The 15,557-nt window shown below is 40.0% G+C and overlaps 2 protein-coding genes across 3 annotated transcripts in view; both read right to left on the reverse strand.

The window, feature by feature from the left end:
• Positions 1–970: 970 nt before the first annotated feature.
• On the reverse strand, positions 971–10,887 carry hjv (hemojuvelin BMP co-receptor). 2 transcript variants are annotated; one of them, XM_030750251.1, is made up of 5 exons: positions 10,748–10,887; positions 7,241–7,294; positions 4,920–5,039; positions 2,942–3,474; positions 971–2,050 (listed from the first exon to the last, which is right to left on the reverse strand). In XM_030750251.1, exons 3-5 carry the CDS (start codon positions 4,996–4,998, stop codon positions 1,427–1,429), a joined length of 1,236 nt encoding a protein of 411 aa, XP_030606111.1. In that variant the 5' UTR covers positions 4,999–5,039; positions 7,241–7,294; positions 10,748–10,887; the 3' UTR covers positions 971–1,426. The 2 variants fall into 2 exon arrangements, with proteins under 2 accessions (XP_030606111.1, XP_030606112.1); XM_030750252.1 differs by lacking the exon at positions 4,920–5,039.
• Positions 10,888–10,993: 106 nt separating this feature from the next.
• Positions 10,994–15,557, reverse strand: part of thbs3a (thrombospondin 3a) — a 33,490-nt gene continuing 28,926 nt past the window's right edge. The window contains exon 24 of the transcript XR_004021185.1: positions 10,994–11,059. The gene's annotated coding sequence lies outside the window, so the exon portion shown is untranslated. The remainder of the gene's footprint in view (positions 11,060–15,557) is intronic.

Below are 15,557 nucleotides of genomic sequence, written 5' to 3' on the forward strand. Positions count from 1 at the left end.
GCTCATCAACTTATACTAAGCTCATCTGTTACTGACACTGAAATATCACAAAGGCCGAGGACTGGTGAGGACTGCAGTAATGACAAAAGGCGTGTGTGCAGTATAACCAGCATTCACCTGGTGCTTAACAGGATGAAATGTACATGGATAAATACAAATTTATTTTTGAATTACTAACCCATGACTAACACATCTGGTGTGAGTATGGAAAGTAGTTCCTACTGTCATGACTGTGCTTTTCTACAATGTATAAAATTAAGACTGAGCGAATGTGGGGCTTCAGAGGCTGCGGAAGCCGAGCTCGAAGTACCTGCTGTGAATACGAAATTGTCCCGAGCACTTTTGACTTGGTTGCACCAAAACTTACGCCACTCCGGAGACCTAGCTGAATTGGGGAATTCAAACAGTCCGATATTGACCTTTAGCTTTGACCTGTCATAATTCCAAGCAGCACAGCGTGTCCCCATCTTTCCTTGCTCGCTTAGACATTTTTGAATAGGCGAAATCGAATAGAAATCACAAAAACACACAAAAAAGAAACCTCACAGTGATATGTTCTGAGAGCCACCGTCATCAACACGGCAGCAGGGTTTTTAAATTTTTGTGTCAGATGGCTCAGTTCAGATGACCAAAACTGCTTGTAAAGTTTTTAAATGATACAAAGTTGGTTGAAATGAATGTAAATCATCTTTATCAAAATAATACATAATCTAAGTAACCCAAAACCAATTAAAAAAATAATAATTTAAAAAGTGGTGTGCTTATCCTTTAATTTACTTTTTTCTGCAGTGCAGGTAGCACAGGTGTGTATACCATGAGCTTGGACGCAGAGGATCTGAATTGTTTAAGTCAAATTTATTTATTTTAAATGAAAGATTTTTTCAATAGTTAAAACAATTCTTTTATTATTTAATTTTTCTCATCTGTAAATCACAGTCTGAAGAATAATTTGTTCAATTGTTGAGCGCAAACTGGCATAAAACTAGTGACGTTTAGAAATAACACTTATAGATGACATCTTCCAAATACAATTTTATAATTTTAATTGTTGGGGTTCAATATTATTTGTTATTAATTTAAGAACTTTGATATAGAAGACTTTTTAAAACAAAAATTTAAAGTTCAGGACATTTCATAGCAGACTGCATTTAAAGGTTCTGGTTCGGTGCAGCAGCTGCAGCTGCAGTGATGCAGAAACCATCAAAGTCTGAGGCCCTGAAAGTGTCCAAACAGAGCTTGGACGCCATCTGCTGCTTGTTAGAGGAATCACATGACCACAGGTGTGCGTTCTTCCTCAGGTGTCACCAGTGATGTCAGCCAGTGGTCCATCAGTCCATCACCTTTAAGTCCTCAAACAGGGTCTGTTTGTTAGTTTTCAGCTTCCTAAAAAATATGTCTTCAGCTACACAGCTGATGTCTTGTTGTGTCAGGTGCTGCTAAGAGTTCCCAGCATGCCAAGCAGCAACAGCAGTGTGACGTGAGGTCGCGTTTGGCCTGCGGATGCGACCAGCAGCAGGTGAACTCCCTCCCTGTCCGCGATCATGTTTTGGGCATCTTGCAGTGCGCTGACAGCGGCCATGCTGAAGTTGAGGTCGCCGCTGGCGATCAGGTCGAACACGCAGGCCTGGTAGTAGATGTCTCGAGCGGGAAGCAGCGCCGCGCAGTGTTCCTCAGCGCTAAGGGCGGTGGGCACCGGAGAGTGTGGCGGCGGCGGGTGAAGCGTGTTGAGTCTCTGGGAGGGAGGGCAGCCCCACACGCACAGCTGCAGGTCCTGCTCAGGGCTGAACACTTCAACAACGCCACGTGGCGAGAGGACCGAGAGGCCGAGCGAGCGGCCGCTCTGACGCACCACCAGCACCGTGCCGATGTGCGCTGCTCGGACCTCGGCGTGCCGCCCGGGGCTCTGAGTCCGCACCGTGAGGCTGCGGTGACCTCGCCACTCACCGCTCCACACCGAGCCGTCAGCGAAGGCTGCGGGGACGTTATCCAGCTCGGCCTGGTACAGCTGCTGATCAATACACTGCCGCCAGTTCTTAAAGATGATGGTGATCTGACAGGAAACAGGAAGGAGTGAAGATTAATTACGTGTCCATCCATCCATCCTCTGTTCAGAGGCAGGGTACAATAATACCTCTGTGATTATTTTCATTTTTGGGGTTGTTTATTTTGTGCACTTTTAAAAAATGACTTCAATTTTATCTTGGTGTTTTAATGATTTCCTCTCCTTCTCCAGTTGGTCTGATTTTCATTTCTCTCTTTTCTTACTCTGGGGTGTAAATGGACTGGTTCTTATGCAGGGAGTTTCTACTTGATTTTCTACTCCATTCATACAAGCACTTCCTCTGAGCCTAAGCGCTTTCTATCTACCGCAACATTCACACTCCGATTAACCCATCAGTTCCTCTCATTCAGACTGGAGCAGCCAGGGGTTGAACCACCAACCTTCCCAATTAGCAGATGACCTGCTGGATCTCCAGAACCACAGCCACCACAGGTGTGGTCATAGCAGTGTGACATCACTAGTGGGTGTGGTTAAAGGTGACTGATTAATGTTGGACAGCAGTGGGAATGTGTCTCAGCTGTGATGTTATGAAGGTACTGTTCGGACAGTTGAGTTAGGCTGGAGCCTCAATAATGGGAAGGTCTATGTGTGATGAGGCAAACGGTTAAGAATTACATAGCTGACATTTTCAAAACAAGGTCAAAACTTCACTGAGATGTATAATTCTATTAAAATAATAGAATCACATTTTGTCCATAATGTTTTTTCTTTCGTGGCAAAAAAGTTTCACCCCACATATAACAATAAACTCTTTGATATAACAGTGAAGTCATTAACGATGGTTGTTTGAGGTTCACATGAGAAGGTGAAAATGGCCCAAAACAGCTGCTGCAAGAAGGTCCCGATGGTGGATTTGAATGCTCCTGTACTCTAACTCACCTTGGTGAGAACTGTGGCGTACATCCCTCCCCTGGCTGGAGAGCTGGTGGCCTGTACGTACAGGTACTCATTGTCAATGAGAGGCCACGCCCCCTGAACAGCACATGTCTGGAAATCATTGTTGAAAGTTCTAATGTGCGGGTCTCCGAACACGCTGCAGTGCAGGTACTCTGGTGTCTGCCCCTCCCTGCTAAAGAAGCTCCTCTCATAGAGGCAGGCGTCCCCTGATAGCGTTCCAGGAGGGAGGGGCCGAGGCTGCACCGTGGGCCCCGCCCGGGGGCAGCGGTGCTGGATCAGTAGGTCCTCAATGCCTTGGACTGCGGAGTGGTATGCAAGGTCACCGCGACATGCTCGCGATAGCCTCTTGGTGCACATGGCATAGGAGCGCAGGGCACTGCAGTAACCGGCGTTCGCCGCCTCCCTGCTGATAGCTGCTCCTCCTCCTCCTGCTGCCCCACCGCTGCTGCTGCCCAGCTCCAGCGTTGCAGCCACAAAATCAGAGTTACACTTCAGGATATGACAGGGAGCTGCAACTGAAGAGAGTGAGGAAGACATTAGTTTAAACATGATTATTTCTGTTTTAAATTTGGATGTTTTATCATGGAAGTCTAAGGGGTTTGTCTAGTGATTCCATAGTGTAGGATTTTTTTTGCTGCTAAGCAAAAGATCCCTGGTTCAGTTCTGGAAGGTCACGCAAATCCCTTTGGGACTGCATCAGGAAGGTCATGTGGCCTTTAAAAAATCTCACAAATCAAATGTGCTGCTTTGGCAACCCTTTGAATGAGGGTACCACTGAAAGAAGCTTCTTCAGTCTATGGGGATTGACCCTGCTGCTACTTTTCCACCGCAGAGGTACCGGTGCTCGTGACAGTGCTGGGTTCAGTTTAGGCCGAAATATACTCATATATATTTCATATACTATTTCAAATACTGGCACCGGAACCCCGTCGGTGGAACAGCAGCCTGTTTGGATCAAGCTTCATGTGGATATGAGTGGAATTGCAGTTGTTGCCACCTCCATGTTGGTTTCACTTCTCAGCTCTGGAGGTTTCCCCTTGGTTAGATGCTGCTAATGCCACCACTTCCACATGATCATGCCAGGGTCTATAATGATAGACCCTGGTTGGACTTGCCAAGTTGATAACCATCTTTGTGTGACCTTGTCATCTGATTGCTAGTGTTAGGGTAAGTGAAGCCAGATAAGGAAAAGATATCTTGGGTGTGTTGAACTTGCTTTATGGGGTGTCCTCTGGGGGCCTGTAATACTATAAGACTGCAGCCTCAGCAACCTTTAACAGTTTCTAAGTAAGTAAAGAATAAATATAAAATCATAATTCAAATGTGGAATTGGCTGAAAGCCTTTGATTTAAGCTCAGCAAGTAAAAACAGATGTCTTAGGATCACATATTAGGGTTTACATAACAATAAAACTGTTTTACAATTGCTTGCAGCGAACAGGAAAAATCAGGCATGAAGTTGGATCTATAAGAATCTATATTTCTTATTGACACTCATGAGGGAAAAACAAAGATTTAGGGTGCTCTTAAAAAAACAACTTTAAACCCTCCAGCCATGCAACAACATTTGAGGGATCTTCCAGGAATTGTGAGGCTATTTTCCAGAGAACTGCTTGGTTTTCTAACTCTGACCTCCAACATAACCTGCTCCGGAGCAGCTGTGGAGCTGGGAAATCAGAAAATTCTAGTAAAGATAAATCTTCAGAATAAAAATCCAAAATTTTAGGAATCCACTGACACTCTCTCTGATTGAAGGCTTTTATTTTGAAGGCTCTGAGGTTGCTGGTTAAAAATCCATCTTCTCACCTGTTGACGGATGCATTTTTTTTAAAGGGTCACAATAACAGTTTGCTGTTTATCACTAATGGATTGCTGCTTCCTGTTGCCATAAAGAATACTCCTGATGTGTCTGTAATCTGCTGTGCAGTCTTCTGTGCATGTATGCGTGTGTGCAGTCGCACCTTCAGGTAAACTGAGCTGGACCAGCAGCAGAGTCAGGTGGATGCAGCACTTCCATTGCGAGGCAGCCTGAAGCGCCATCGGCAGCTTTACGACAGGTCGTTCGGTCAATCAGCACCAGTCTGAAAGATGACACGGACATATGTCGCACTCACCTGCCTGTTACCTGTCAGCCAAACACATAGCCCCCTGTGAGACACCTCCCACCAACCCACCCACTCATAAATGAGTCAGTTTGTGTGCTCTAATAAAGATTTCTGATCATGATGATGCTCTGAGTGGGAACTAGTACCACTCTTCCCTTCTTGTGATGTCTGATTCATCGGCAGACTGACGTGATAATTACAGTCCATCAGTGTTGTCTCCACACATGAGTTCATCTGTTTGATTGCAATCATCATTCTCTTTAAAACTGATCATCAGAGTTCATTTTAATTCTGTGGTTGACTGAAACTGTTGGAGACTGAGGCAGCAGCAGACCCTGGAGCAGAGCTGACTTCAGGTCAGTTTGTTACTTAATAAAAACTGTTTTTGCTGCAGTTTATGACAGTTAATTTTATGGTTATTTGTTTAAATAATTGTACAATAAAAATGGAATCTATTGATGGAATAGCAGTCTCACTTTATTCATTTTTTTAAATTTAGAATTTCATTATTTCTGTCATTACTGGATAAAAATGAGAAATGAGATTTACAGAAAAACTGCTTTAATGTTTCCAGTTTAACCATTTCAATCTGATCTAAGATCAGCTGAAGCTGATAGATGACAGATCTCTGACAGCCACAGCAGAGATGTTTCACTGAGTTACTGCTAAAGGTCAGAGTTCAGTCATAGTTTCATATTTAGTCTGTAATGAATGTAAAGTTTTACCAGTAAAGGCAAACATGCTATGATAAATGTCTCAGCTTTATATGTTTTAAATATTTCAGTACATTTTGGGAGGATGAGGCATTTTATTTAAAGAATACAGATCGTGTCGGAAAAATGAATCCAGTATGAACAGATCCAGACTGGATGAGCTGGAAAATGACTGGAGCCTGAACTGGATCTGGGCCTTATCGCGTCTGAATCCGTGATCCTGATCCATTTGGATCCTCCTGCTGTGAAGGTGAACTCGGACACGGTTTGCAGATCCGTTATAGAGCCGATGATCACCGATTTTGGTGATTTTCATTGGAAAATATGTATAAATTCATACTCTGAATTTCAGACACCTTAACTTTCAAAATGACATCATTTCAGTCACTTTAAATCCATTTAGTTCAGTTTTCAAGTCTTCAAATCATTTCAGCCTCATCTTCAATCAAACATTCACATCATCATCAGATCCGGACATTTTTCCATCCACAGTGTGTTCTGTGTCAGCAGCTTCATCCAGATCAGTGTGATGTAACAGTGATGCTACAGTAACTACAGTAAATGTTTCAGAGGAACTGACTGACAGTCTGACAGCTGCAGCTGCCTCATTATAGATCCATGACATCATCGCTGTCTCCGTCCTTACAGCCTGTTGACGAGCGAACGACTGTAAAAGCTTCATGTTATGGACAAAAATAACAAACTAACTGGGATTTCAGAGCTTGTAGAAACATAAACGTCTGCAGATGAATTCGCTGCTCTGATCGCTTTGCAGAAACATTATGAAGTGAATGGGAGTGTCAGACAGGTGGTTCAGGTGCAGCAGGAGGTGAGGAGTCAGAGAGACACTCAGAGTTTGTTGGATAAAACCTGCCAGGTTAGGTTCACAGAGTCTGTTACCCTGGTAACTGATTTGGAGTTAGCTCTTACTGGAACTGAAAACCCGAGTTTCCCTCATTTTAGGGTAAACAAACTCAGAGGTATTAGCAAAACCTGCTTCCTGGAATAGGCCCTCCAACACTGAGTCTGGATACTAGTCACATTAGTCAAGGTGCGACACCTTGAGTTGTTTAGACTCATCTGTAGGATCAGACCAGTGATAACTGCTGTCACCTGACCTCAACCCCGGGAACATTTATGAAGACCAAGCAGAAACCCAAGGAGCTGAAAAATGAGCAAAACCTGCTAATGTCCTCTAATGTGAGTCAATCACCACAATCAGACTTTACAGGAGGAAAAAAAAAAACATATTCGCAGCCTTGTATAAAAACAGTTTGGGCCTTTATGGATAATTTTCCCCTTCGTAACAGCTGTACGGGTAAATTTTTTAAAAATGGAAACCAGTGTTTCAAAAACGTGACTGTGCAGCTGTCTGTGATGAGGACGTCTCTTGTTTCTAACTGACTGTGGAGGAAATTTGTGATTGTTTGTGTGAGAGCGCCACCATCGGGACAGTCAGCTCACCTGCCCGATGCTCTCTGAAACCTTCTTCTTCTTCTTCAGGAGCCATCAGAAAACCTGCACACACAAATGTCACATGACCCATGATCACCTGTCTTTTTATCCTTTGATTCATCCATTTTTATCCCATTGTTAACTTAGCTGTCTTTTATTCCTGCATAGTTTTTTATCATTTATACTACACACACACACACACACACACACACTTACTTACTTAACAGAATAGCTTGATGTTTGTTTGGATTTTCATCTTTTGACTATCTAATATATAAAATTTCAGGCTTTTATTTTTGCGGGGTTTTGAGAGATCCATGTTCAAAGATGCCCTCCAGTTTCAAAGTGTGAAGAACATGCTGGAAGCGGACTGATGGATCATTTTTTTTAAAAATATATCTTGAAAAGTATGAAGCTAAAATTTCACAGCAATCATCATACTTATCCAAACTTTACGAGATGGCCAAGCAGCAAATGTTCTCCAAACTGTGATGGCCTGAGATGAATGACCCATTAATGTGTCAGTGGTGTCTAACTTTGGACAATTTTTACCTTTTATTTTATTAAATTTAATTCAGTACGCAAGTATAAGGAGTTAAATTCTATTTTTCTCACCACCTTGGTTTTCTTTTGTCTCCAAATCATATCTAACTACTACTTACTTACTACTCTTGTAAAGTTTAGTGAAATGTGTTAAAGCTGCCATAGAAATAAAATGAATGCTTTGTAAATAAAACGTGATGATTTGCTGTTTTAATCTGTTTCACATCAGTGTTCACTGAATGTTTTGTGTTTAGGATTTGCTGCAGTAATCATGACTGTTAGGGTATATGGTGGACTATAAAATCAGACTTTCAGCTGTTAATGGTGTGATATTTGGATTTGTAATATCAGAAGCTTTAATCTGAGGCCTACCTGCTCCGTGTTGGTCCTCAGTGATCCAACTTCAGCAGATCTAAATATCATTCATAATAATAAAGAATAATAAAATTCAGCCTGACTGATTCACGCAGCGTTGACCTGTCTTTTTTCTCTGTGTTGTAACATGGACTCTTGTCTGTTTGTCTGACTTTTTTTCTACAGAACAAACAGCAGCAGGTGGGGGGCGGGGCTTATTGCGAAGGCTCCACGCTGAGCTTTACAGTGTGTGGCTCTGTACTATCACCAGTGTCAGAAATATGTGGAACAGTGGACCTTATTAGTGATGTTGTTCGTTTAGCTTTCAGCTCCTGCCACAGAAAAGGCTGAAGTCACAACAGATATAACGAAGAGAGTTAAAACAATGAAAACTGTCCGCTGCAGCCACGGTCTCTGCTTCTCGTGCTGCTTTTTTGTTCTTCTTTCCTCTTGTGGTGATGTCACTCCCTTTCCTGCTCCCTTTCAAATCTCCCTATCTGAAAGGGGTGCATCCCCAAAATCCTTCACTGCTGGAAGCCAGATCCCTCCACAAACGGTTGAAGTAAGGCACAAATGCACTGCCACATTGGTACTTTAAAAAAAGGAGCAAATCAAAAATTAATCATCTTTTTGTCCCAAATGGCAAGTGAAATATCAATGTATTTATCTGAAAATACTGAACTGGTCCTTTAAAATGAATGAATAGTGGGGACTCTGACATTTTTAACAGGTGGGAAGGGATCAGTGTGTGTGTGTGTGTGTGTGTGTGTGTGTGTGTGTGTGTGTGTGTGTGTGTGTGTGTGTGTGTGTGTGTGTGCACTTGTCTTACTCATCTGTTTATACAGTCGCATGGTGGGGACTCCTGTTGATGAGCAAGTCCCCGTATGGTAAATCAATAAAGTTCAGGGTGCATCCTTAGTTCAAGGTGTAATGTTAGGTTAAGGTTATTAATATTAGGTTACGCTGGTTATGCAAAGGCTGGTCTGCAGGAAGTGGCTCCAAATCAGCGTCCTCTGCAGTAACACAAACGTGACTGTGTGTGTTTTTGTGTGTGAGGGCTAAATTTAAACCCCAGTTGCCCTGCAGAATTACAGTCACACACACAGACAGTATGTGCAGTTTATATACAAGAGTGCGCGCGCACACACACACACACACACACACACACACACACACACACACATACATGGAAATATTTTTTCGAGCATGATGAGTATTATTTATTTTGGGAATAAGTGATAGCAGCATTTTGCTGTACAAATGATCAAATATTAAACATGTAACAGGTCATTTTTTTCATGTGTTTCTCACTCTTTAGTCACTACTGTCTGATTGGATTGTAAAATGAGACCTTCTCCAACCTTCTCTGTCGCCTCTGACAGCCTTCAGAGTCACTGTGGTGTGAAGCACTCAGGATGAGTTGTCAAAAATCCAAAGGATGTGAAGTTTGTGCACTTGAGTGTTTCAGTGCCTCTCTTTCCAGTGTGTAACACTATCAGTGACTTTGAAGTGGAGCCCACTAACATCACACAGTGTTATGAAACAAAATTATTTTTTTCTAAATAGAAAAATGTTCTTTTTTGTGTTTCAAATGCTGATTTTGTGACTGATACGCTAAAAACTAGGCAAACAAAATGTTGCATTCACTGCACATAGTACCTCTTAAAAGAAGAACATTTGTTCAATCATTTACTAAAGTATGAGCATGTAATATGCAATGACAAATGTATTTTTATCACTACATATGTCTAAAGATCCAGTCAGGGTCAAAGGTTTTGTAGTTTTGCCTTTGTACCCCAACTCAGTAGGTTTGAAGTTAAATATTAAATATGTACTGGACACAGAAAAAAAGCTATAAGTCATCAGTTTACAGCAAAATCATGCATTAAAGTTTGTTTTTTTTTTCTTCAAAAATGCAGTGTTTCTGTAGTAAATACAGCCATTACTAATAATTAAAATGTATGTTTTTCTGTGAGTTCATTTATGGGTAATGTAAAATAAAGTTCCCTTTTAAAATAAGACCCAAGGACAGTGAGTAACTAACTTTACGGGTAGATTTTGTTTGTACAGCAAATGTATTTTTAGAAATCCTTTAGAGCCTGGAATTTCCTAGAGGTGTGCACAAAAGCAGGAAACCTTAAAGTTTGATATAATCATATTTCAGTTCAAAACCAAATAAAACTAAATAACTGAAATTATTAAATTTAATCATGCAAATTATTTCTTCTGTTTAAGAAATCATTTGTTTTGTGATGTTTACAGTGGAAATTATTTAGCATTAAGTGATGCAGAAGGAGGGTTTTCTACAACCTGGCAACCCAAAAGTTGTTGATGCGTTAAAAGTGGCATATAAACCATAATATTAAAGTGTTACCTAGAATGATAAAATATTCTTTATGTCAAAGGTCCAACCAGTTTCTGATCAAATAAATTGGTGTTCTGTCCTCTTCTACAACTATTTTCATTTCTTTTGAGAATTTCTTGGTCTCTATTGTTGACAGGAAAAATAATCCACAGCAAAATCTGATGTATGGTTTTAATTTTTCTATTTGTAGACAAAAAAGGTTTTTGATCTACATTTATCACATGTTAAGGCCTTTTTTTTTGTTTGTTTCTTACCTTCAGCTGGTTTGGTCCATGTCTCCAGTTTATCGGAGGGAAATCTCTCAGAGATCCAAAACTCTCCAAGACTCAACTCGGGTCTCTCAGAGATTTGGTCCAGGTCTATCTCAGAGGATCTGTGCTGTCCCACCCCAGGCCCTGGTCTGGAATTTGTGGTGTGTTCACACTGACTGGAAGCTTCAGTAGCTTCTAAATAAATCACCAAGAACCACCTGCTGCATGACAACTGTACACACACACACACACACACACACACACACACACACACACACACACACACACACACACACACACACACACACACACACACTGCAGCAGTTTATTTATATTTCTGACCTCCATGAAGTCGAACTCTATTTGTGACCTGCTGCTGTTTCGTTGAAGTGAAGCACAGATTTTTACTTTAGTTTTCTTGGTTTGATTTCTCGCTCTACAGGTGATAAATATTCTACTGATGTGTAGCGTGATATATATATATATATATATAGCATGTACAGAAGTATAACATGGAAAGTGGCTGCTCAAAACTTTGACCTTTAACTTTTAATCTTTTTGTACAGAATAACTCTTAGAGTGTGGTGAAAGAAGCATTCAGACTCTTTACTCAAGCAGAATTAGAACTTTTACTAAAGTACACAAATGTGTGCATTAAAAAGCCATCACTGACCCAGCTGTCTTAGCTAATTATAGGCCAATCTCCAACCTTCCTTTTCTCTCAAAGATTCTTGAAAGAGTAGTTGTAAAACAGCTAACTGATCATCTGCAGAGGAACGGTTTATTTGAAGAGTTTCAGTCAGGTTTCAGAATTCATCACAGTACAGAAACAGCATTAGTGAAGGTTACCAATGATCTTCTTACAGCCTCTGACAGTGGACTCATCTCTGTTCTTGTCCTGTTGGACCTCAGTGCAGCTTTTGATACTGTTGACCATAACATTTTATTACAGAGATTAGAGCTTGCTATAGGTATTAAAGGTACTGCACTGCAGTGGTTTGAATCATATTTATCTCATAGACTCCAGTTTTTCATGTAAATGGGGAGTCTTCTTCACACACTAAGGTTAATTATGGAGTTCCACAGGGTTCTGTGCTAGGACCAATTCTATTTACATTATACATGCTTCCCTTAGGCAGTATTATTAGAAAGCATTGCATCAATTTTCATTGTTATGCAGATGATACTCAGCTTTATCTGTCCATGAAGCCAGATGACGCACATCAATTAGTTAAACTGCAGAAATGTCTTAAACACATTAAGGCCTGGATGACCTCTAATTTCCTGCTTCTAAATTCAGATAAAATTGAAGTTATTGTACTCGGCCCTACAAACCTTAGAAACATGGCGTCTAATAATTATTATAATAATAATAATAACTTTATTTGTATAGCACTTTTCAAAACACTGAGTTACAAAGTGCTTCAAAATTTGGATAAAAGTCACACATTAGAGTTAAGTGTACGTGTTTGAATCCCTGGCTCTCTTCCACAGTGTGTTTTTTGTCCCTCTCTGTCCCCTCACTCCCAGCCCGTCACAGCAGATGACTGCCCCTCCCTGAGCCTGGTCCTTCTAGAGGTTTCTCCCTGGGTTTTCTCCATATTATTGTAGGGTCTTTACTTTACAATATAAAGCATCTTGAGGAGACTCTTTGTTGTGATTTGGCACTTTATAAATAAAACCGAATTGAATTGAATAAAAAAAATATAAAATATCCATATTTATTATACAGAATATTACACATGTTATTGGATGACAAATATTGATTCAATAATGTGCATATCACTTTAATGTTGCAGCCGGATAAGATTTGAATTACTTGTATAGCACTGGGGAGCGTTACCTGTAGCCTCATATAGCCATAGATTTATATATCAAAATGTGTAAAATAAGAACTAAAGCTTTAAAACAAAAGCATGCCAGGGATACAACTGGGGAACAATCTTGCGAAGTAATGAGAGGGAAGGGTGGGGGTCAAAATGCAGTACTACATAAGAGACAGCAGGGGGTAGCAGTATCACTATGAAGTTGCAGTAAAACCACCTGCTGCTGTCTGAACCAACCAGTTTGTGGTCAAACATCATTTAAACCTAAGAGCAGCGACCTTAGAGCTGCAGCAGATTGACGTTTGGGCCGAGGCAGGTAAGAGCAGAAACCAGAGACTTTATCTGCAGGTAAACAGAGTTAATTTGGTGCTGCTCCTTCTGGGTCCATTTCATCTGTTCCTGAATAAAGTTCTGTGGATTTGAATGAGGATGGAAGGGTGTGCAGATGGACGCTGCAGTGGGATTTCACAGGTTAAGCTGTTGGCCCTTTAAGCGTGAAGCGGGCCCCTCTACGCCTCACTGAGCAGCTCCCAGAGCCTTTGTTAGTGTTTAAAAGTGGGGGGTTGGGGATGGGGTGGGGGTGGGGGTCCAGATTAAAACCAGGACTGACAGACTGGGACCCTCCACAGACCAGAAACAACAAGGCGACATAGACGGGCAGAGGGTGGCTGCAGAGAGGTGAGTCATTCTGTGGTTTAGTGTGTTTGTAAATTCAGCTTTAGTGCAGTTTTTGTCAAGCTTGTCGAAGGATCTGCTCCTGACTCGGGCTTTCATCATGAAATCATGTCAGAAGTGACAGGCTGGATGCTTTAAATGCTTTTATGTCTCGAGTTCTGCTGACAGAGCTGTCCCTGTGAAATGATGTTAAATCATTTGTGGTTTTAGGACATTCAGACTCCAGATTTGATTAATGAGGTGACTCACAAACACGGGTACAAACAGATCTGTTAAATATTGATTTTTCTAAGTAACACTGACTGAGTGGTACTAGTTTTTTGTACCAATTTACCAACAGGTGACTTTAAGTCATTTTTCCCCACTTCATAAGGTTTATTATGATATATTCTGTTGTTGGCTACGTGTTTATAAAATCACTTTAGATTCTTCTAAATCACAGCTCGGTAAGTAAAAAACTATAACAAGTACAAATGTACGTTTTTTACATATAATGAATCACATGTATCATTGGAATACATTTAACTTAAATAATTTATTTATTGATTTATTTATTAAGATAAGATAAAATAAGAAATTCCTTTATTCATGGGGGGGTCAGGTGTCACAGCAGTTTGAGTATGGGGCAACCTGCAGGATAAATAGATTACGATGCAACTGTGTAGAGAATAAAGTAAAAGATGAGAAGTAACCGTTCTCAAAGAACAAGTACACACATGTAAACAAACAGCCAAAGAAACCGAGTGTTTGAGCTCATGGTGTTGAACCAAAGTCACGCAGCTCCTCCACGTACAACGATAACAAGGAAAGCACTTATAAAACACTACAGGAAAAAGTTGACCAATGAAATTACCATTAATTTTAACACAAAACATGTGCAACATTAAATGTAAAATACATTCAAAATACATGCAAAATCTTAACTTGACTTTTCTCATATTTACATGTAACTTGAAAGTAATTAAAAAATAAAGTAATGAAAAGCTGCATTACAGGCAGCTTCATGCTCTGTGCTTGGTTAGAAATCACCAATTTTTAGGACTGACATTATTAAACAAAAGACAAGTAATACATTTTTTTGTGGTGACAGAGTACGAATACATATGTATGCACATACAACTGATAGATGGCACATTGTAAAAATGTATATATATATATATATATATATATATATATATATATATATATATATATATATCGTTAGCATAAAGGCATAAAATATGCCTAAGTCATATTTTGGCATATTTTGAGATACCTACCTAATTCTACTCTGCTAACAGTGTAGATTCATTTAGATAGATATCTCAATTTTGGCCAAAATATGACTTAGGCAATTATGCTATTAGGCTAACAAATATAACTGATGTACATTTTTAAACCCATAAATGGACATTTTAATATGATCAGCATATAAAGCAAATATGTGAATTTCTAGTTTGTGCTTTTTAAGACCTCCACAAGAACGATGTAACATGCTTACTTCAGCATGTTTTAAATCAGTCATAATATTAACATTAATTTTCTTAAAATTGATAATAAAGAATTATATTACTGCCAGATACATGTTTTGATAGGAATTTAAAAATTTTAGATTTCAAATGAAATTAGAGCTGCAATTTTCCTTTAATTTAATTACCAATTAATTTTTTGACATGGTGAAATAGAGGATGTATAAAGTGCCATACATACATGTGACATGTTTGTTAAACGCATGTGTAAGATGTAGCTGATTGAATTTAAATTGCAGGTAGATAAAACATAAAGGTAAAATGAGGGTTTCTGTGCACTTCTGACAGTAACACTGAAGGCGTCTGAGGGCAGTTTAACCAGCTCTCCTCAGCTAATGAGCAACACCGCTGAGCAACGTCTTAATAACTACATCTTTCCAATATTAATATGTAAAGAATAGCAAATTACATTTAACTAAAGATAATGAAATATTTACACTAGTGATTAGTGTCTTTCGTTGTCATGCATTTCAAGAAACAATCATGTAACTGTATAAAACCTTTAATTGGAACAACAGTGGAGGGAATCTTTTTACACATTTTAGGGCCTCAGCTTTCTTACAGGGAGAAAAGGACATCCCCATGATGTAAATGAGAAAGTCTGAAGGTGATTAAAGGTTCGGTTTAAGGTCGAGTAAATTCCTCGATGGTTAAGTTAGGCATCCAGACACATTTTGCAGTTTACAAGCCAGCATTTTTTTTTCTGGTCAGTCTGACCCACAATCCTCTGCACAGCACACGTCAGCAGACTTCATTTTACTTTTTTCGCATTGCTGACTGCAACAGATTTAAGAGCAATAGGGC

This window comes from Archocentrus centrarchus, chromosome 16, assembly GCF_007364275.1.
Source record: "Archocentrus centrarchus isolate MPI-CPG fArcCen1 chromosome 16, fArcCen1, whole genome shotgun sequence".
Classification (NCBI taxonomy): domain Eukaryota; kingdom Metazoa; phylum Chordata; class Actinopteri; order Cichliformes; family Cichlidae; genus Archocentrus; species Archocentrus centrarchus.

Bases quoted from the DNA above. Each gene is read 5' to 3' on its own strand.
- hjv (XM_030750251.1), bottom strand. From the start codon at position 4,998: ATGGCGCTTCAGGCTGCCTCGCAATGGAAGTGCTGCATCCACCTGACT. The intron at 3,475-4,919 runs GTGCGACTGCAC...CACTCTCTTCAG, and splicing joins CCAGCTCAGTTTACCTGAAG to TTGCAGCTCCCTGTCATATC. The intron at 2,051-2,941 runs GTGAGTTAGAGT...GTTTCCTGTCAG, and splicing joins ACGCCACAGTTCTCACCAAG to ATCACCATCATCTTTAAGAA.